The 20,775-nt window shown below is 38.8% G+C and overlaps 2 protein-coding genes across 3 annotated transcripts in view; one reads left to right on the top strand and one right to left on the bottom strand.

The window, feature by feature from the left end:
* The first annotated feature begins 1,168 nt into the window (after positions 1 to 1,168).
* On the top strand, positions 1,169 to 17,862 carry MRAP (melanocortin 2 receptor accessory protein). The gene is made up of 3 exons (XM_001377537.4): positions 1,169 to 1,329; positions 15,857 to 15,956; positions 16,956 to 17,862. The coding sequence occupies exons 1-3, from the start codon at positions 1,224 to 1,226 to the stop codon at positions 17,251 to 17,253; spliced, it is 504 nt and encodes a 167-aa protein (XP_001377574.2). The 5' UTR covers positions 1,169 to 1,223; the 3' UTR covers positions 17,254 to 17,862.
* Positions 17,863 to 17,982: 120 nt separating this feature from the next.
* The window catches only part of URB1 (URB1 ribosome biogenesis homolog), a 112,087-nt gene continuing 109,294 nt past the window's right edge, over positions 17,983 to 20,775 (bottom strand). For both annotated transcript variants that reach the window (XM_056826077.1, XM_007493292.3), the window contains exon 39: positions 17,983 to 18,235. In XM_056826077.1, the coding sequence (XP_056682055.1) occupies positions 18,045 to 18,235 (191 nt within the window). In that variant the 3' untranslated portion in view covers positions 17,983 to 18,044. The remainder of the gene's footprint in view (positions 18,236 to 20,775) is intronic.

Here is a 20,775-nt window from a genome sequence, read left to right as displayed (position 1 = left end):
AAAGTTTTTCTTGATTCCCCCCTAGCTAGTTATTAGTTTTCTCTTCCTACCCAAATAATCATGCATATGTGGCTTCAGGGGAGGAACTTGTCTCTATTTTGTCTACCACAATACCTTGCTAGGGATAAGGTCTACACCTGTGATTTAATAATAATAGCTAGCATTTATATAAAATTTTACAAATTTTACTTCATTTTATCCTCACAACTCTGAGAGGTAGGTGTTATTATTATCCCCATTTTACAGATGAGGAAACTGAGGCTGTCAGAGCTTAAGTGACTTGCCCAGGGTCTCACAGCTTCCTAATTCCTAACTTCCTGGACTGCTAGACTGGGAGTCAGAAAGACCTGAGTTCAAATGTGACCTCAGACATTTACTAGCTGTGTGACCCTGGGCAAGTCACTTCACCCTGTTGGCCTCAGTTTCCTCATCTGTAAAATGAGTTAGAGAAGGAAATGGCAAACTACTCCAGTATCTTTGCCAAGGAAACCAAACAATGGAGTCATGATGACCCAGATACAACTGAAAAACACCACTTTCCTAATTCCAGACTCAATATTCTAGTGACTATACCCCCTAACTGCATATTTCATTGCTCCAAGGACTGCCTGGGTAAGGAAACTCTATCCATGAAGATCAGCAGCTTTTATGCAGTTTATAGACTTAGTTGCCTAAAGTAAACATTAAAGGGTCTAGATCACATAGCAATATATATCCGAGACAGAACTAGAACCCAGGACTTTCTAGTTTTAGGTCCTACTCCCTTAACACTGACTCACTTTGCAGCCCCATGGGAAGGTAACTATTTCCTTTGAAGTCCTCTTTGTTAGGGAATATACATGTACAGAGAAGATCATAATTTTAAATCTGAGAAACTTCAGAGATCTATTTGCTTCAATCCCTTATTTAACAGATGAGTAAAGTGAGACCCAGAGAAGTTAAGAGACTTGCCCAAAATCACACAGGTAGAACCAGAGAGACTCCAGGCTTCATTTTGCTACACCATTCAAAAGGCAGACATTTATTACTGCTCAATGATTCTGCCCCAGAGGCAGTCCTTGAGCCTGCCGAGCACAGAGATCCAAAGACATATTTGGAATTATTTGCCCAGAAATCAATTATGCAACGTCCGGCACCAGTGAGCCCGACTAGCTCTGCATAAAAAGGCGCCCTGCTCCTCTGCTCCTCTCTCCCAGCAGGCACTGCAGAGAGGCACATCCGAAATGGCAAACAGAACTAACTCCACACATTCTTACTACAGCTATGAATACTACATGGACTACGTGGATCTTCCACAAGTAGATGAAAGGAAGTTGAAGGCGAACAAATGTAAGTACTGAGCAGACGATTGAGCTGTTAAGGAAAGATGGTTAAAGAGCAGCCGTGGGGAGCATTTCTGTGATGGACATTAAAAGAAAAAAGGCTTTCAATGTGTGCTGTCATGCCGGCTCACACAACTGGCAGTTGATGATGCTGCTGCTACAATTTTTCTTAGGAAGTTAATTCCAAAGCTTTTTCGTGTGATTATATTGGTGAGGAAATTCCTCCCACTGATGCTGATATGCAACTGTGTATTGCTGATTGTTTATCTAATGTTACTATATAATTTATCATAGTATATGTGATACACATTTAAACAAATATAAAGCAAAGCTGTATATAATTAATTATATTAAGTACATAATTCATAATATCTATATGATGTATAATAACTGTGTCTTCCTTGAGGGCAGAGAAGGTTTTGCCTCTCTTGAATCCCCCAAGCAGTCCTTAGCCCATAGAAGCACTGATAATGCGTGCTGACGAGCTGTTTGACGGCATCTTATCATCTTGGGAGTCTTCCTGGGACAGGGAGAGAATGAGCGACTTGCTTGATCTTGATGCACGGTCACAAGGCTAGTATATATCAGAGACAGGACATGAACACAGGGCTTCCCAGCTTCCCAAGACTGACCCTCTACGCCATGCTTTCTTTAGTTGAAATTCATTCAAAGCTCTGTTTTTAAAAACAATCCCTTTAACAGTATTTTTATTTTGTTAAATTCTAGAGTTTAACTTAATTTTGCCTTTGAGTAATTGTGTATTACTTTGGATTCCACATTTTGTATTTTCTAGCAAAAAAGATGATAGTGTATATACTTTTTCCTCCAGTTACTGTTTGCTACCTAAAATGTAAAACCTGCATAATTTTCTAAAACTTATTCAATCTTAACAGCTAGATAAAAATAGACTCACAACAACTTAGTCCATTTATCCAGTCATCCATTTATCAACCTTGCCCCGAGTTTCCCCCTTGTTGATCTTCCTCTCCTTTTCAAGGTTCTCCTCTCTTAGGAATCATTGCACTATGACTAGGCCAGCAAAACAAACAATAACTTGGAGTTACAGGAACAGAATATTGGGTGGGTGAAGCTCTGTCCCCTTGGATACTACACATTCAGTGTGATGGTACTGTCTCTGTTAGGACGTAAATGCAGCCACCTAAAGGAATTGATCTTGTGTACTCCTTTTCTGCAAAAGGATAGTATGCCATAGTCCCAAACTCTACATGTTACGTTTTATAAAAAAACATGGCAGCTGATGGAATGTCAAGGCCACACTATTTGGGAGCACTTAAATAAACTGCAAGTTTAATTTATTATTTCCAGAACTCAGTACGTGTTTAAGGTATAATCAGTAAGGTTATGCTGAATGTATTCGATATGGTTGCTACTTTGGCAGGTGCTGATTATCCTTCTGGATCTTTTCTTCTTATGTGCTTGGCTAATAAAATAATCATATCCCCTAATACCACCTTGAGATTTGACATTTTACTTAAAACAAAAAGTATAATGACAGTTGTAAAGGGCAAAGGGATTATAAAAAGCACCCACATGTTGTCAAGGGCACAACATTTTAGTGAGAGGATATTTGTTTTAATAGAAATAGCATTAATTTGGGGATTGGGAAGCTAGGGTTCTCTAACACTCTGTTATCAACTCATTTTGTGACCTTGGATAAATCTCTGAGTTTTCGATTCCTGATCTGAAAAATGGGGGCATGGGGAAATGGGTTTAGAGGTCTCTAGAGTCCTTTCCAGCTTTAACATTTGGAAATAACAGAAATGTGATCATTTTCGGTGATGTATCTGCCCATTTCGTGGTCATTTTGTAATAATCAAAAATGGTTTGAATTTGACAAAACGCTTTTTTTAAACCAACCTAAATTGATTAACTAATATTCTTAGCTCAGCATCCCCCAATAAGAAAACAACAACAACATGTAACTGCTCTCTGTCCTCTCATTCTCTAATCTAATGTGAGGTTTGGAAGACTAGCCTATCTTATTTGAGTGTGACAGAACTAGAAGTTTATAGCTGACAGATGGAATCCAGAGAGGAAATCCTTAGTTACTCTCATACATTTCCCTCTAAAGTTCCCAGCCAAAGGGTAATAATGTCCTCTTCCAAGTAAGGGATGTATGAACGAATTAACAGCTCAGAAAGAGGCCAGATGTTGGGGACTCTCAGACAGAACTTCCCTCCTGGTGCTCTGATGCTTTGGTGCCTAGAAAGACCCTTTCAGAACTTGCCCCATTTGCTTCTTACCAGAGGCCTAAATAATATAATCTTTGAGATTCCTAAATATTCATGCTTCATCCATGTTTCTTCCCCACCACCCTTTTTATCCACAAAAGAGAAATCCATTCCACTGTTTTAAATGTACAAATACTTCTTTCTCTTTTAGCAAACAGTCCAGTTTTAGCAGTTTTTTCATCGTGTAATAGACTTCAGTGAGGACATTACTGTACTGAGATGAACAGCAGTTGGTTTTTTAAACAATAAACCAGAAAGTATTTATTCTGATTGAGGAGCAGATTAGAATCAGGTCCCCAAAGGAAGGTAGGTGGCCTTAATTAAGTCTTCACACCTGAACTACCAAACCTAGTCAGTTAAAAGCTGAGCACAAACACGGGCTGGTCCTCTGTACTATACTAGTTTCATTTCCTATCAAAGGCAGGACAGCTTCCACCCTCAACTTGCATATTTCCCACTGTTTCAGATGACAAGAATGACAATGTTTAATAGTACAAGAAAAACAGTTTAATACTTTAAGGTCTATAACGTGTTTTCTTTACAACAAACATGTGGGGCAGGCAATGGAAGCATTACACACACCCACACACACACATCCATTTTATTTCTTTATTTCCCATAGTTCCATGATTCATGTTGTTTCTCTCCCCCCTCCCAGAGCTGACAAGCGATTACACTGGGCTATACATATATTATCACGCGAACCCCATTTCTCTATATCTCAGTTTTAGAGATGAGGAAGCTGACTCGTAGACACCAAGGGGCTTGCCATAACTAGTAACTGATGGAACGAGGTTTCTTCTTACTCCAAATTCAGCATTCTTTGGACATCATATCAACAGTGATAATTCAGTTGGACATATAAACTCTAAAGGAAATCTGTTGCCCTAAATGATCTGGGGCAGCCAGGTAGCACAGTGGATAGTGTGCCAGGCTTGGAATCAGGAAGACTCATCTTCCCGAGTTGGAATCTGGCTGGAGACACCTACTAGCTACACTTAACCCTGTTGACCACAGTTTCCTCATCTTTAAAATGAGCTGGAAAAAGGAAATGGAAAGCCACTCCAGTCTCTTTACCAAGAAAACCCCAAATGGGATCACCAAGGGTTAGATTTGCAATTTGAAAAATGACGAAACAACAACAAATTCTCTGAAGAGCAGGAAAAAGTGGTACCCAAATACTTCAGACTTTCAGCTGTTAACAATCAGTACAAGATTAACATCAGTAGCTTTTTTGGGTTTAGCTTGGATAGCTTGCCTCTTTTCAACCCTTCATAAAATATCCCAAAATAATTAAACAGATCCAGTATTTTTTAAGGGAGTCATTGAATTCCAGAGTGAGTAATGGCCAAAGATAACATCCCTTTCTTTGGGAACAAGTTGTTTAATGATTGGCCTCTCTATGAGTTATTTAATGGCTAGTTTCTCTGCCCTTTAGTAAGCAGTGAGGGCATCATGGGTAATGATGTAGGTCAGAATACAGAATTGGTTGCAATGTATCACATTTCTGGTAATTTTTGTGGCATTTTTCAGTTGTATCTGACTCTTCATGACCCTATTTGGGGTTTTCTTGGCAGAAATACTAGAGTTGTTTGCTATTTCCTCCTTCAGCTCATTCAACAGCTAAAGGAAACTGAGGCAAATAGGGTTAAATGACTTGCCCAGGGTCACACAGCTTATAAATGTTAGAGGCTAGACTCACTGGACCACCTACATTAGTGATAGAACTGCCAAGATGAAGAAGACAGTCACCTTCTTTAACTAATGGATCAGGACATTAGATGAGAAGAAGAGTCCATATATGCTAATTTACTTAAGTAATAGCATAGTGAAGGCTACATCAGAGATGGTTTTTTGTTTTTGTTTTTAATCTTTATCTTGATGGATGGGTAGGATTTCTGCATAGGATAATGGAAGATGAAGTTATTCATGTGGAATATAGCATGGAATATAGTAAAGGAAGACACAGAAGCAAGAGAGAGTAAGGCAAGCTCAGTAGACTTATTATACTATTTTGCTATGGTATATGTAGATATTGTGACAAAGCTGGAAAGACAGATTGGAGTAAGTCAAATAAGCTTGTTGGGTTACTTACCAGCAGACTTGACTTCTACTTGCTATTATAATTAATGCCCCCAAAGTTATTTAAAATGCATATTTTAAATATACTATTTATACTAAATACACAGCAATACTATTTCTAGGTGTATACTTCAAAAATAGCAATGAAAGAGGAAAAGAACCAAATGTACAAAAATATTTATTGCAGCTCTGTCTATGGCGTCAATCAATTGGGAAATGGCTAACAGGTTATGATAGATTGATCTGCTGGAGAAATGATGAAGGATACAGCTGCAGAGAAACCTGGGAAGACCTGTATGAACTGTCTAGGGAACCTGTGATAAAATATTCTGTCTTCTCCTGAAAGTTATGGTATCAAGAGCATGAGAGAGACAGACACACAGAATGGGGGAATTTGTTTTGCTTGACTTGTGTATCAATTCTTGTGTGTAACAGAGATTTTTTCTTTAAAAAACAAAAACAAAAACAAACAACCCTTACCTTCCATCTTAGAATCAATACAGTGTATTGGCTCCAAGGCAGAGAAGCAGTAAGGGCCAGGCAATGGGAGTTAAGTGACTTGCCTAGGGTCACACAGCTGAGAAGTGTCTGAGGCCAGATTTGAACCTAGGACCTCCTGTCTCTGGGACTGAATCTCAATCCACTGAGCCACCCAACTGCCCCCTTTTCTTCCTTTCTTAATTGGGGTAGGGCAGAAAAAAATAAAAGCTAAGGAGACAGATTTTCATTGAGTAAAAAAAATTAATTTAAAAAGTTATTATACTCAACATGTCCAGATCAATAAAACCATCCCCGTTCTATTGGACCTAGTTGCAGTGTATTTCATGAATATATTATATTAGGCATGAATTAAGAGTTGTATATGCTCTGGCCTGGGGGAGGGGTGGGGAAGAGCCACTCTAGTCAAATCTAATAATTAGACTTTCATCTTGGACAGATTGATGGAAATTTGTCAGGCCAGGCCACAGTGCTTCAAATGGTATAAATGAAATAGGAAGGAAAACATGCCTGAACTAATTTCTGAAAAGCAGGGAGGGCTTCAAGAGTTTTGTGCTTCTGTTACACATGGGAAACTTGCTGAGTTTTTTGGCTAAATGGAAAAGTTTAGACATTTTAATTTTCCTATTCTTATTTACAACAATGTTTGCCACTTGGAAGACTGTTTAACGCCCTTCCCCAAAGCCTTCTATGTGTTTGACGTGTAATAAGGGTGACATCTGAGAGGCAACAGGCTTTAAAGGGAGGAGCTGGGGTCGTAGGAATTGACTAGTAGCCACTGGAGAGACAATATCCGCCACCCAGCCAGAACTTAAATAGCTGAGTTCGAGAGAAGCAGCAGCATAGCCACAATGAGCAAAATAAGAGAGAGAAAGGAGGACTAAACTGCAATGGAGAAGTGAGCTCAAGGTGGGATATCGGCTCCTTGCAATCATCTCAAAACAAAGAACTTGGATTTTTGAAACCATTCTCAGTCCTAAAAGCCACCATCATAACCCATAGGTTGCTAGGAGGCACAGAGGCTAGATCACTGGGTCTGGAGTTAGAAAGGCTTCAGTTTAAATCCAGCCTTGGTCACCTACTAGCCATGAGGCCACAGCAGGTCACTTAAGATAATTGCCTCAGTTTCCTCATCTATAAACAGGGAGAGAGTAATAGCACCTGCTTCCCAGAGTTGTTGTGAGGATCAAATGAGATAATAATTGTAAGCACATAGCACAGTGCTTGGTACATAGTGAGAGCTATGTAAACATTTGTTATTATCATTATTAATTTAAAGCTGCACCAGGATTGCTAAGGATGGGTCTCTCTCCACTGCTGCTGCTGCTTAGTTTATACAATCCTGATTTCTTCCCTCGTCTGTCTTCCTGCTGACTGTGTATCTTGTTATTAAAACTCTTCAGTGTAACCAGGTAGTACTGGAGAAAGTTAGATCTGCGTCCAGAAACAGATTATTACACTTTCAGCGAGAACATTTATACCCTGGAAATCAGCCAACTACCAATTAGGGCTTGGTTTGTTGTGTTATTAGTTGTAGACATAAGAAAGTGATGTAGAAAAGGTTAATAATGCAGATTCAACTTAAAAGTGTGTCCCTTCTCCGTTGTTTCTTTCTTTCTTTGGAGAACCAGTTATTAACTATTTACCAGCATATCCCAAGTTAAACCAAATTTGCCTTCCGGTGCAAAGATTCTGACAATTCTAATCATTCTCTCCTTTTAGAGGGGAATGCCTGACCCTCTGGACTGCAGATCCCAATTGCCAGTCAGTAGCAGAGCACAGTTGCTTTGTGGTAGACTGAGGTAATAATTACTCAGATCCAAAACTATTAATGTGCACACATGCATGCACTCATGTATTCTTGGGAAGATGGTTGAAAATGGTTAATTACCCTTTTTTGACCTCTTATCTGTGTCCCAGTAGGAGTCTGGAAGTTCCTCCCAGTGAAAGGGATATTTCTCTCTTCAAGGATTTTGCAGTTCTTTGTTGACCATCCTTTGCACTTATTTCACTCCTTCTTGTGTTGTATTTGTGCTCTTTTCCTCTTAGCAATCTGAGTCATACTTTCTTGTATCCTCAACACCTATTACACCTATGTTTTGCATGTAGTAGGAGCTTAACAAATTTCAGATTAGATAGAAAAATAGGCATTTAATAACCTTTTAGATAGACTACAGTTCATTCTAGTGAAAAGATATGCAGTCACCTGTCCTTCCTTTCCACCCCTCTCTTCCCTTCCATTCTGGATTACTCCTACTACTGAATGCTGCTAAAGGAAGTCACTCAACGATGCCCATTAGAGCTGTTACACATTTTTGTTAACCAGGCTCAGTTGGTTCCTCATTTCTGCATATCAGTTTATTTACTTGATCAATTTTCTTCTTTTAAAAAATTTAAATAGATTTTCATTGATTTTTTTCCTCTAGATTTCTTCCCCTCCAAAACAGAGAGAGAGAGAGAGAGACAGACAGACAGACATTGAGAGAGATCCTCTGTTCCAGTATCACACAATGTAATGCCAGATAATAGAGTCATGGTGGGACCCAATCCAATGGAGTTTTAATGGCTCTAACACTGGTGACTTAACATGAGACACTTCCAGACACAGACTACTAATATATTAGATGAAATGCAGAAATAATAAAATTACATCACAAAGCATATATACACCCAGATTACGCTCTTCTGTAAATGCACTCGATAGCTGTTGAAGGATATGGATTGCATTTTTAGGAACTTGACAGAGAAAACACATGAGAACATGAAAAACTTCCCTTGCCTACCCTACAGGCTTCGATGCAATTGGTCCATTCAGGAACATCTGCACTACATGGAATTGCTTCTCTGGTCGCTGCTTGACTCCTGATCCTCAGCATTCATTGTCTGGCTGGGGGAATTCTCGTCTCTTCTGTACCAGAACACAGAATAAGCTCTTTGAGTTAACCATCCTTCTTAAAAGGCCATTAAGAAAGCGTTAGCTCTTAATGTGAAAAGGAGTTTTCTTTAAGCTAATAAAGGCAAAGCTCATCAAACTGGCTTTTTCTAGGCTATCTAATATGGCCCAGTCAGCTTTTTACTCACCTGGATGCTGAACTGTCCAATTAAGATGCTCATGGAGCACGGGTTCAGACCCACTGTGTAAAGCAGCTCACCAGGATAGCAAAGCAGTTTTTAAAAAATCCCTTTGCTCTCAAACCAGAGGTGGCAACAGAGAGCAACCCCTTATTAAAAGCTTCACCTTTCTCCAACTTTAGGTAGATAAAAGCCAGCATCGCAACTCTTGATCAATGAATTAATTCAGTTATCTCTCCCACCAAATGGAAATTGCTTAGCTGAAGCCCTCTTTCAGCTGACTGCTTCCACCACAGCTCCAAGGAAGCAGCTGTTCAGGCCCTGTTATGTCTTCCTCCTCTGGTTGTTTTGCATGACATCTCTTGACCTTCCTGTCATTGTCTTCACTGGCTAAAATGAGCCTCCAAACTCTGAAATTCAATTAAAAAAAATCTCTAAATATCTATCAAATTGACAATTCTTTTGAAATAATGTCTCAGCTCCAAGTTTTTAAGAGGTCTCTTTGGTGCCATTGAAACTATGTTTCTTTACACATTTCTCTTCTTTAAAAAAGAACAAAGATATTACTTTTCTCTTCATAACATTGTTTCTATACAAGTGAGACATTATTCTACCTTGTTAATGAGAGATCCCAGTCCTCATACCTATACTGAGACATTTTCTCTCCAAAACACCATCTGAAAAACTATTTCTTCATATATATATTTTGGCAGTATACATTAAAACAAGTCTTTTTCTTATTCATATTAGGCAACAGAATATTATTCCATAAAAGCAGCAATGTCCCATATCACTTGACAATCAATATAAATCTCTTCCTTTACACAAAAACTTAAAAGGATCTTAAAGCTACAATGTACCTTATTAGGGGAAGAAAAGAAAAAAAATCAGCAAAACTGATCATTAATATATCAAAAAGCATCGCATTACAGGTAATGTTCTATACCATGGATCCCTACCTCTGTAACATATGTGGAGGCTTCTTCTCTTCTTTGGGGCCAACTTTGTTCTTTGTAATTTTACAAACTTCTGTTTTTATTATTTTATGGTTTTTCCCATTTACACTGCTTTAGTCATGTATTTTGTTTTCTTGGCTCTGTTTATTTCATGTTGCATAAGAAATAATTCCTTCCATGCTTTTGTGTATCTGTGTTTGCCATTTCTTACAGTACAATAATATTCCATTACATTTATGTATGACAATTTGCTTAGTCATTCCCCAAGGTGGCAGAAATTTACTTTGTTTCTCTATGCTACCACAAAAAATGATGCTGCTATAAATATTTTAGAGCCTTTCTTTTTGCAAATAACCTCTTTGGGATATGTGACTTCTAGTGCGATTTCTGGGTCAAAAAAAGGGGGGGTTTAGACATTTTAGGCAAACATTTGACTATCAACATTTAGTCTATTTGCATAATTCTAAATTACTTTTTAAAATGGTTGTGCTACACGATTTAGACACAGAGGGTGACACCATTAGCAAATTATGGGAATGTGGAATAGGTTATTTGTCACATCTATGGATAAGGAAAGAATTTATGACCAAATAAGAGAGAGCTTTACAGGAAGTAAAATGGATAATTTTGATTACAATAAAAAAAGATTGTGCACAAACAAAGCTGATGCAACCAAGATTAGAAGGAAAACAAAACTGAGGTGGGGCAATTTTACAGCAAGTGTCCCTGACAAAGGCCTTAAGGCCTCATTTCTCAAATATATAGAGGACTGAGTCAAATTTGTAAGAATACAAGTCTTTCCCCAATTGATATATGGTCAAAAGATATGAACAGGCAGTTTTCAGATGAAGAAATCAAAGCTATCTATAGTCACAAGAAAAAAAATGCTCTAAATCACTATTGATTAGATAATGCAAATGAGCAAATGAAAATAACTTGGAGGTACCAACTCATATCTATCAGATTGGCTATTATGACAGAAAAGGAAAATGATAAATATTGGAGATGGTATGGCAAAGTTGAGATTGCAAGGATAATTTTAGGGTTGTGACCGAATCTAAATTAATTTTGGTTACCAGGGAATATGCCAAATAAAATACCCAAGTCAGTTTGCAAATTTATGGTGGTTTAATTAATATAGAGGGAAGGAATTAAGGAGAAGGGAGAGGGAAAAGGTGTAGGATTTCTCCTGCCTGGTCAATGCCAGGGGGAGTTCAAAGTCCTCCACTACGAGGTCTATGAAGATTAGTGGCTTTCTAAGAGGATAGTGTTTGCAAGGTAAAGAAGAATCAGCCTAAACTCTGAAAGGGCTCAGTAAAGATGCCTCACCTGAACTAGACTACTCAGCTTCCTCCAGAATATCAAGGAAAACTCACCACTAAACCTGGACAATAACAGCCACCACCCAAGATGCCAAAATGCTCAGCACACTCCGCCAGCCACCTCTCCTCTGCCAAAGAGGCTGGAGAGAGGAAGTGACATGAAATATATAGACAATCTTTACATCACTTTCCTGTGACTCACATGTACCAATGGCAGCTTAAACTTGACTTAGGACAGCCCAGGGGTCTGTCAGTTGTTTGATTTGTCATTTACTAGCACATGTCTGTCATAGGCCATCCTCCTAAATACTTAATCCTTAAGTATGGGTGTAGACATTCCTGTTTTTGTTAGACTAAGTAGGGTGGAGTAATTTAACGTTCACAAGGTACAATGGTGGGGTTGTGAATTGATCCAACCGTTTTGGAGAACAATTTGGAACCATGTTCAAAGGGCTATAAAACTGCATTTCCTTTGACCCAGCCATACCACTACTAGGTTTTTATACCAAAGAGATTTTTTTTTTAATGGAAAGGGATCTGAATACACAAAAATATTTATAGGAGCTCTTTTTGGGGTGGCAAAAAATTGGAAATTGAAAGGATGCCTGTCAGTTGGGAAAAGGCTGAACAAGTTATAGTATGTGATCGTGATGGAAAACCATTGGCTATAAGAAATGATGAAATGATGTGCAGAATTACTTTAGAAAGAACTGGAAAGATGTGGACTGATGCAAAGTCAAGTGAGCAGAATTAGAACATTGTACACAATAACGGCAATAATGATCAACTGTGAATGACTTAGCTATCCTCAGTAACAGTGATCTAAAACAATCCCAAAGGACTCATGATGAAAAATGCTACCCACTTCCAGAGAAAGACTAATGAAGTCTGAATGAAAACTGAAACATACTATTGTACCTCTGTGTCCCTGGGCAAGTCACTTGACCCCACTGCTAATCCCTTACTGATCTTTTTGCCTTAGAACCAATACATATTTATTCTAAGACAAAAGGTAAGTGTTGTTCTTTTTCCTTTAAATAAACATACTATTTTAACTATTTTTATAAGGTTTTTTGTTGTTGTTTGATCTATGGTGCCTTTCATAACATGACTAAATGGAAAAATATTTTGCACAAATGCACATGTACAACTTATATAATTTATATAATATTTTCAAATTTTAATTAATTTTTTCAATTACATATGGAAACACTTTTTGAAAATTGTTTTATGAAATTTTGTGATTCAAATTTTCCCTCCCTGAGGTAGTAAATAGTCTGCTATAACCTATATCAAATTGCTTGTTATCTCAGAGTGGAGTGGGAGAGAGACCAAAAAAAGTTTTATGTTAAACATATAATTGGAAAAAATATTACTAAAAAAGAAAACAAAGAACGGTTATGATCCTACATTCATGTGCCAGTCTCTCCACAATTCCACCAACATTAATTATTCTTGTCTTTCATCATCTTTGACCCATATCCTCACTGATTGGTCTTCCTGTGTTCCAACTGTGAATCTTGAGATTTCTCAGAATTGTGAATGTTAAAAATTTCCCCATTGGGGAATTCTCCATTGGAACAATTCCCTACTGGGAACATTCCCCATTTGGACAGTGAGAACTCTACTTGGATCAGAAATGGGAGGACTTCTATTCCACCCCTACTTAGGACTGCTTTAGGGGAGAAAATTCCTTGCTAAACAATGAAAGTACTTAAACCCATACTTATAATGAGGCAAAAAGTTCTTTAAGCCATGCCTATTTTTAGAATTAATACAATGGGGTGCTAAATACCTATTAAAGGTTAGGCAACTTGTAAACTTGCCAGGACAAAAAGGTGAGAAACTTACTCAGAGATTCTAACCTTCTCAGGGCTGGATTACTAAAAGGATTAATCTACTCAGCTGTGAATTCAGAATGGGCTGTCCTTTGGAAAACATCTACAGTGATTGGTAGATGTAAGAATTTAGGGGAGGTGACAAAGGAGAAAATGCCCTATATAAGGAGATGAGAAATCTGAGTAAGAAAGAGTCAGTTGGAAAAGGCTGAATTGAAAGTCAGCTGGGAAAGGCTGGAGATATACAGGCTCTGGAGGACAATCTCTAAGGAGGTCTTTCAAGGGAGGCTGACTCTGGCTGGAACTCCCTCTGGGGAGACTCTGTCACTAGAATCCTTGCTTGGACAGATCTTGTGGTGAGTGATTTAAGGACTGACTGATCTTTTCTCTTAAAGGCTTAGGCCTTGGTTGGCCAGGGCTGCCCTGGGCTGGCCTATTCTTTTCTCATTTATTTCCTCTCTCTCTCTCTCTCTCTCTCTCTCTCTCTCTCTCTCTCTCTCTCTCTCTCTCTCTCTCTCTGATTCCTCATTGTATTATTAATTAAAGTCTCTATAAAACCCAGTTGACTTGGGTATATTCATAATTGGGAATATTTCCCTGGCGACCACCTTATATTTGATTTTAAACAGGACACTGTAGTGAAAACATTTTCTGCGAACACAATTTACTCACCCACTCATATATCTATCACAATTTATATCTTCCACTATTTTACTCACTACAGTTTACAACCTCAACCATTTTAACTCTTACAGTTTATGGCAAGAACCTATTTTTAATATAAGTTTATGGCATCCACTCTTTTAAATGCCATACAACCCAACCTTCATATAACTGTCAAATGTCATCTCCCTTCTAAAATGAAGCCTTGGTGATTTGCTATTGCATTTAGGATAAAATACTAAGTCTTGTTTGGCATTTAAAGCCCCTTATAGTCTGCCTCCAACCTCTTTCCAGGCTGACCTAACATTTCTCTCAATGTTCCCCATCTCCCAGCATTGCAAAAGCTATCCCCCATGCCTGAATTGCCTATACCTTATAAGCTATGCCTTTCAGAATCTGTTAACCATCTTCAAAGCTCTCAAGTGCTAAGAGATGTTTGCTGATTCTTCCAGATGTTAATGTCTCCTACCCAAAACACTGTGTTCTTCTTTTGGGCATATCCTGAATTTGCTTCTCTATGAACATGAACATTATACATCAGTATAATGTAAGCTCCATGAGAGCAGGGCCTTTCATTTTTGCATTTATATTCCAGGGCCTAGAATAGTCCCTGGCATAGATTATGTGCCTTTAATACGTGCTTGTTGACTTGATATTAAAGAAAAATTTGAACATATTCTATGATTGCCTTTTTTCTCGGGGATTTTGTTTTACAAAGGAAGAGAGGTATGATAGTGGAGTAGAAAGAGCAAAGACTAGGTGTTGGAAATGGAAATGGAGGAAGTTAAAACTTCTTTGGGTCTGTTTTTTCATATATAAAATGTCACAACTGGATGAAATTATTCCAAAAGTTCTTTTTCAGTCCTACAATTTCCTTGAACTGAACTGCCAAATGTTCCAGAGCAAAAGTTACTTTTCTTGTGGATTCCTTGCTTGTTTATCAGTCTTATTTTTATTGTTCTTTTTGTCTTGTGGCTCAACTCTATTCTCTTTCAAGAGCATCAATAATCAGTACTGTATTATCAGTAGTGTATTATTCACAAATACACTTAACATTAGGATTAAAAATAATAGTGATAATCTCAGAATCAACAATCCCTGTACTTTTCCAATATAGATTAAATTAAGGCCCTTCAGGGAAGAGAGAAAAGAAGCCTCTCTCTGCATAACAAACAGCAGAAGCAACCTCTCTCAGATGTGAATAGAACCCTTCCCCCATCCAATCTGGATTGCCTGGTTAGAACTTTTAAATGTGGCTAAAGACTTTTCCTTTTCTTTTTATTGATTCCTAATAGCTCTGACAGAATGTTCAATCAGCATTTCAGAGGTTAAAAAAGGTTAGGAGCTGGGCTATGGTGGATATTTACAGTTCAGAGATTCCCAGGAAGAAGCCAGGAGCCTAGAGATACAACACAAGAACTTCTCATGGGAACAAGCCCCCATATCCAGTCTAAACCCCAAACCACAAGGACTGTTGCTCACTATGACTTTGTACATTGCTGAATCCTGACTAAACTAAGAAAGTGTTCATTCAAATGATTCCAGGAGAGCTGGGAACCATAAGGGAGTATATCAGATAAAAACAAATGTATCCTATACAGGTGGTGGTGATTCAAGACAATGATTGTATAGATTTCCTATAAATTAGGGATTTTTCTTGTAAGCCTTTGGGCATTGCTGTGGTTGTTCTCAGCAATTCTCCCTGTCCTTTGCTCTTTCAAGATAAAGACTACATCCTGACAGCATCTTATCAAAGTCTCCTGTCTGATCATTAGTGATTTTGGGGGGTGATAGCTCCCCAAAATTCCATTCCACACAAATATAACACTGAAATATTATTCCTGCCAACAGATTCAATCGTCATTGCTTTTTGGGTCAGCCTTGCAGCATTTGTGGTGCTTCTCTTCCTAATTTTGCTCTATATGTCCTGGTCTGGCTCAGTTCCAATAAGGTAAGTCAGCTCTGGTAAATGAGCTCAAGTAGACCCCAGTAAAGTCACAATCAATGTGGTAGCTGTCATGTCAATGGAAATGAAGCTAATTCGGGCAGTAGTCTTTTTTTCAGATACCTCAGAATGCTCTACGGTGCTTAGTGGGCTAAGCAACATTTACAAATTTAAGGGCTAAAAATGATAAATCTGCTTCCTTGTGTATGGATGTTTTCCCCCAAGGCCTACTTTATAGAATATGTAGGCAGACATATAAATCAAAAACTTGTGGGCAATGGAGAAGTTATTCTTTTTTTTTGGTAAGATTATAAAACAAGCAAATATGCCTCCTTTTTTAAAAATATAAATTCATCTATATAAATTATTAGTCATTGGACAAGGTTTTAGAAGAATTATGAGAGAGAGAGAGAGAGAGAGAGAGAGAGAGAGAGAGAGAGAGAGGAACTTGAAATCATTACATGTCCATGGAAGGGCCTAAAATACTAAGAGATAGGCTACCTGTTGCTTTGAATATCAAACCAACTTTACTTGAGCCACTGCACAATCTTGAGGCAATGGCTACTTGCTCATCCTGATCTGTATGAACTAAAAAAAATATTAAAAGCATTTACTAATAAATGTCAAATAGTCACAATGGCTCAATAATATAACTTAGAAAAATCGGTGATCTATGAAAAGATTTAGCCTGCTTATGCCATAGATCAATTTTCTCCTTCGCATTCACTCTGAATCCCCCAAACCTAGTTCAAGACAAAAGAATTTCTAGTATTCTAGACTTTTTAAGCAGAGATACTTGGGGACCTGGGCAGACCAAGTAATGGCACTGAAAGGAGGTCATTATTATCCTTAAGTTTTTTGGGGGGGTTTCCTTAAGGAATTTTTTTTCTCCCAGCTCCCTTTTCTTTACTTATAATGAGGTGTGAAAAATGAAATACTCCCCTTGTGAGAATATGCTGCTTAGCCAAAGTCTTTGATTTGTTCCCTATTCTGATCTATCCACAGGGGTGCCCGTTCACACCGTAAATGCCCATGGAATTACATCAACTTCCTCTTCTTCATCCAGAAGGCCAGAAGTCATCAAAACAGTCCCATGAGCCCCTTGCAGTCTCAGGGTCAAATCAAAGAACTAGAAGATGGCAGTTCTGGCAATGAGCAATCACAGGGCAATAATTGCACCCCAGAACCTGTTCTAATCAATGATGGTAATCCTTTCCCAGAAAATGCATCTCATAAAGCCCTGGTGGTTCAAGTTGATAGCACAGTTGAAAAACAAGCAAGAGATCCCCCCTACCAAAGCTGAAGGTAGAAAGTACGAAAGAGTAACCTCGTGGTATCAGCAAAAGGAACAGAACAAATCAGCCAACCTGGCCCTCTGCTTTTATGGTGGCTAAATAAAAAAAATACCATTTAGGTACAGTCACAGGTATAGCCAGGTCAGAATTGACTATGAGGAAGACAAGAGCCTGTTATTGCAGTCTTGCAAATTTGAGAATGCTGCTGACTGTATGTAGGATCTTTAAGTAGGTGAGTCGATGTCTATATATCTCCTACAGGAGAATGAACTCCTAATGAAAATTAAAAAGCGACTTCATGAGACTTTTGTGGACATTCACTAGGGTGAGGGTTATTATTCACAGAATGTACAAACCGTATCTAGTCTGCAACAGAGGCACAGGGTAACCTGATCTGGCTCTCTTTCCCCACTTTGGCCTTTCTTGATGTTGGAACTTTCAGCCATTACTTCATAATGGCAGTCAGGCTCCTATTCATCCTTTCTGTCATCTAGCAGCAACCTTTTTCTTACAAAATGCACTTACTACCTCAGCACCATAAAGTTGAGTCAGTCTCTGCCTGATAAGTGAGAACGCCCAAGGCCTCCTGAAAGAAGGCTGAAGGAAGTCTCTCCCCTAGAAGTGACATAATATCGAGAAAATAAAAGTTGTTCTTAATCTTTCTCTGGGATTTTAGAACCTCCACATTCTTGATCTCAAAATTAGGCTTCAGCAGTTAAAATTAAACACTAATAAAACCCTATAAAAATCAAACTTTATTAACATACAAAGCAACATGCTCCACACAGAACTGATGGCCTCAGGTAGCGACAGTGATGTTCTCGCACAGAGCTGCTATTGCTTCTTCTTGTTCCAAAGTCTCCCCTTCATCCCCAGAGACCAAGTCTGTAGCATCGCAGATCATTCGGACGTGAGCCAGGAAGGTATTCACTGGCTTTGCTCCTGGCCAGATGTCTTTAATATAAAGAGACACTAGGAACGCTGCAGCAGCTGAAAAACAGGGATGGGTCACCAGAATGCGAAAAGCACTCGGAAGGAAAACAACTCAAACATTTCAAAGGCATTTCCTCCAATTTCAAGACATGCGTATGCACCCGGCACCACCTTAAATACTAACTCGATACTATGGGTGATAAAAATTGATCATGCTCATGCTTAGCTTTTGCTTTAATATTTTCCTCAAGTTGAAAACGATACTTCTTCATAATCAGTATAAGTGTGTGTGGGCTGACAGTTCGAATCGCCTCGATTTTAACAACTACTGTTAAGAATAAGCATCAGGGGGGCAGCTGGGTAGCTCAGTGGATGGAGAGTCAGGCCTAGAGATGGAAGGTCCTAGGTTCAAATCTGACCTCAGACACTTCCCAGCTGTGTGACCCTGGGCAAGTCACTTGACCCCCATTGCCTAGCCCTTATCACTCTTCTGCCTTGGAGCCAATATACATCCAAGACGGAAGGTGAGGGTTTTATTTAAAAAAAAAAAAAGAATAAGCATCAGAAACACTGGAACTTTCACCTCTACAGCAGCCCTCCTCTTTCCTCTCTCTTCCACTCCCATATTCACCATCTTATTAAAGGTTCTCACTACTATCCAATCATACTCTTGAAGTAGCTTCTTCACAGGTTTCCTGTTTCTCTCCCCACCTCTTTTCCCTTTATACAATTGCCAGAATAGTTTTTCTTACACACGTCCAGTCATGTGCATATACTTGTTAACAATCAAAACTTCTGATCCGGTTTCATTTCATGCCAACAATGGTAACACCTGCTGCTTCCTTCTACTGACCCCAGCAGGTTGCTTGGATCGAGCTGGCTCCCCCCTTTAGTTAGTCCTCTCTGGCTGAGTGCCGAGTTTCAGGGCATATACACATAATTCATTGCTCTCTTTTGTTGTGTTTTATTTGTGGCTTTTAAGATCGAAGAGGAGTCATTCCAAGGAAATGTGCAAAAACGGAAACTTTTAGAAGACTGTTTCAATGGCTATTGAGAGATATTTCAGTAGCTGATGGTATGGGGAAGTCAAGAGTTTCAAGAATCATTCAAACCAACAATGAAAAAGGATCCGATGTACTAAAAAAGCATAAAGTACCACACAAAACAAAAAACCAATATCACGAGCTAGCAAGTTAATGCTACCCAAAACGCCAGTCCTCAGAAAACTCAAGGGGGCCCAGCAGCTGGAAGATTGGTGGGGAAATCCGTGGTTCTTTAAAGGAATACTTGCCATCCAAGGCAATAAAAGTGTAGTTTCTTAATGGATTAAAAGGTACATATTACTGAGTTCAAACATCTTGTGAACTCAGTGCCAGGTTGTATGAAACAAGTGGTTACCACCAAGGAAGCATGAGATCTCACATCAAAAACTTTTCAAATATGTAGAATTCTGAATTGATTTTATAGCAGTCAATACATTTAGCTGCTTTACTTTGCCCAGTTCATTTGCACAGCACTCTATTTGGATCTACCACTACTTAAATCAATTCCTGTGCCAGGAGGAAGGTGAACAGTCTAAAATGGTAGACATAGTCTGGCTTCTGTTTTGACTCCTGGTACTATAATGAAAAGCACACCTAGCCATGAACAATCTAGAGAAACCAAATTCTTCAAGGTTCTTAATGACTTCCTAACTACTCAATCCAAGGGCTCTCAAGTCCTCACCCTTGCTAAGTTTTCGGTGCTATCTAAAACTAGTGACCAATCCTTAAATGCCTCTACTTTGGCTTCCCTCCTAACTACCACTTATTACTTCTGGCTGTTCTGCTTTGGGATCTTTTCTTCCTCTTATCCCCTAATACATGTTTTTCTTAAGGTTATTTGTATTTTACCTCATTGCATATGTGTAATATCTTCTTACTGGAATGTAAACTCTATGATGGCAAGGGCTGTGTCTATTTGTATCTTTCTTTCTCCCCCAAACCCTCCTCCCAAAATATTCTACCTCCTCACCACCTGTGTGTCCTATGGCAAGTCATTTATTACATTCAGGAAAAAATAAAGACTCCTGTTTGGCTTTTCAAGCACTTCATAACCCAGCACCCCTTAAACAAGACACTCCTATCTCCTGGCTGCCTATTGTCACTGGCTGTCCTTCATTTTTAGAATTTCCTATCCAAGTCCTCCTTACTTTATTCTGGCTTTCTTCAAGTCCCGGTGAAAATCCCATCTTTTCTAAGAAACCTTTCACAAGCTTCCTGATGCTAGTACCTTCCCTCTGCAGTTATTTCAAATATATCTCTAACACCCATACATCTGTGTGTGTGTTTAGGGGGCAGGGATAGATATTTATCACATCTTGCTTATTTGCACACAGCTACTGGCACACTGTCTCTCCCTCCCATTAGAGTGTGAATTCCTTGAGGACAGGGACTATCTTTGCCTTTCTCTGTACCTCTAGCACCTAGCACAAAGCAAGCTATGAAAATTTGTAAATACCTGTTGATATGACCTTCCTGGGACTCAGTTTCCTGACATGTAAAACAAGGGGTTCAGATTAAATGGCCTCTGAGATCTAAATCTATAACTTGATGACT

Source organism: Monodelphis domestica, chromosome 4 (assembly GCF_027887165.1).
Source record: "Monodelphis domestica isolate mMonDom1 chromosome 4, mMonDom1.pri, whole genome shotgun sequence".
NCBI classification, from domain to species: domain Eukaryota; kingdom Metazoa; phylum Chordata; class Mammalia; order Didelphimorphia; family Didelphidae; genus Monodelphis; species Monodelphis domestica.
Note: the sequence above shows the minus strand (reverse complement) of the source record. Positions and strands in the feature narration are given on the sequence as shown.

Excerpts from the sequence above, each read along its gene's own strand:
- MRAP (XM_001377537.4), top strand. The coding sequence starts at position 1,224 with ATGGCAAACAGAACTAACTCCACACATTCTTACTACAGCTATGAATAC. Across the intron at positions 1,330-15,856 it reads GAAGTTGAAGGCGAACAAAT|ATTCAATCGTCATTGCTTTT; the intron begins GTAAGTACTGAG and ends TCCTGCCAACAG. Across the intron at positions 15,957-16,955 it reads TCTGGCTCAGTTCCAATAAG|GGGTGCCCGTTCACACCGTA; the intron begins GTAAGTCAGCTC and ends ATCTATCCACAG.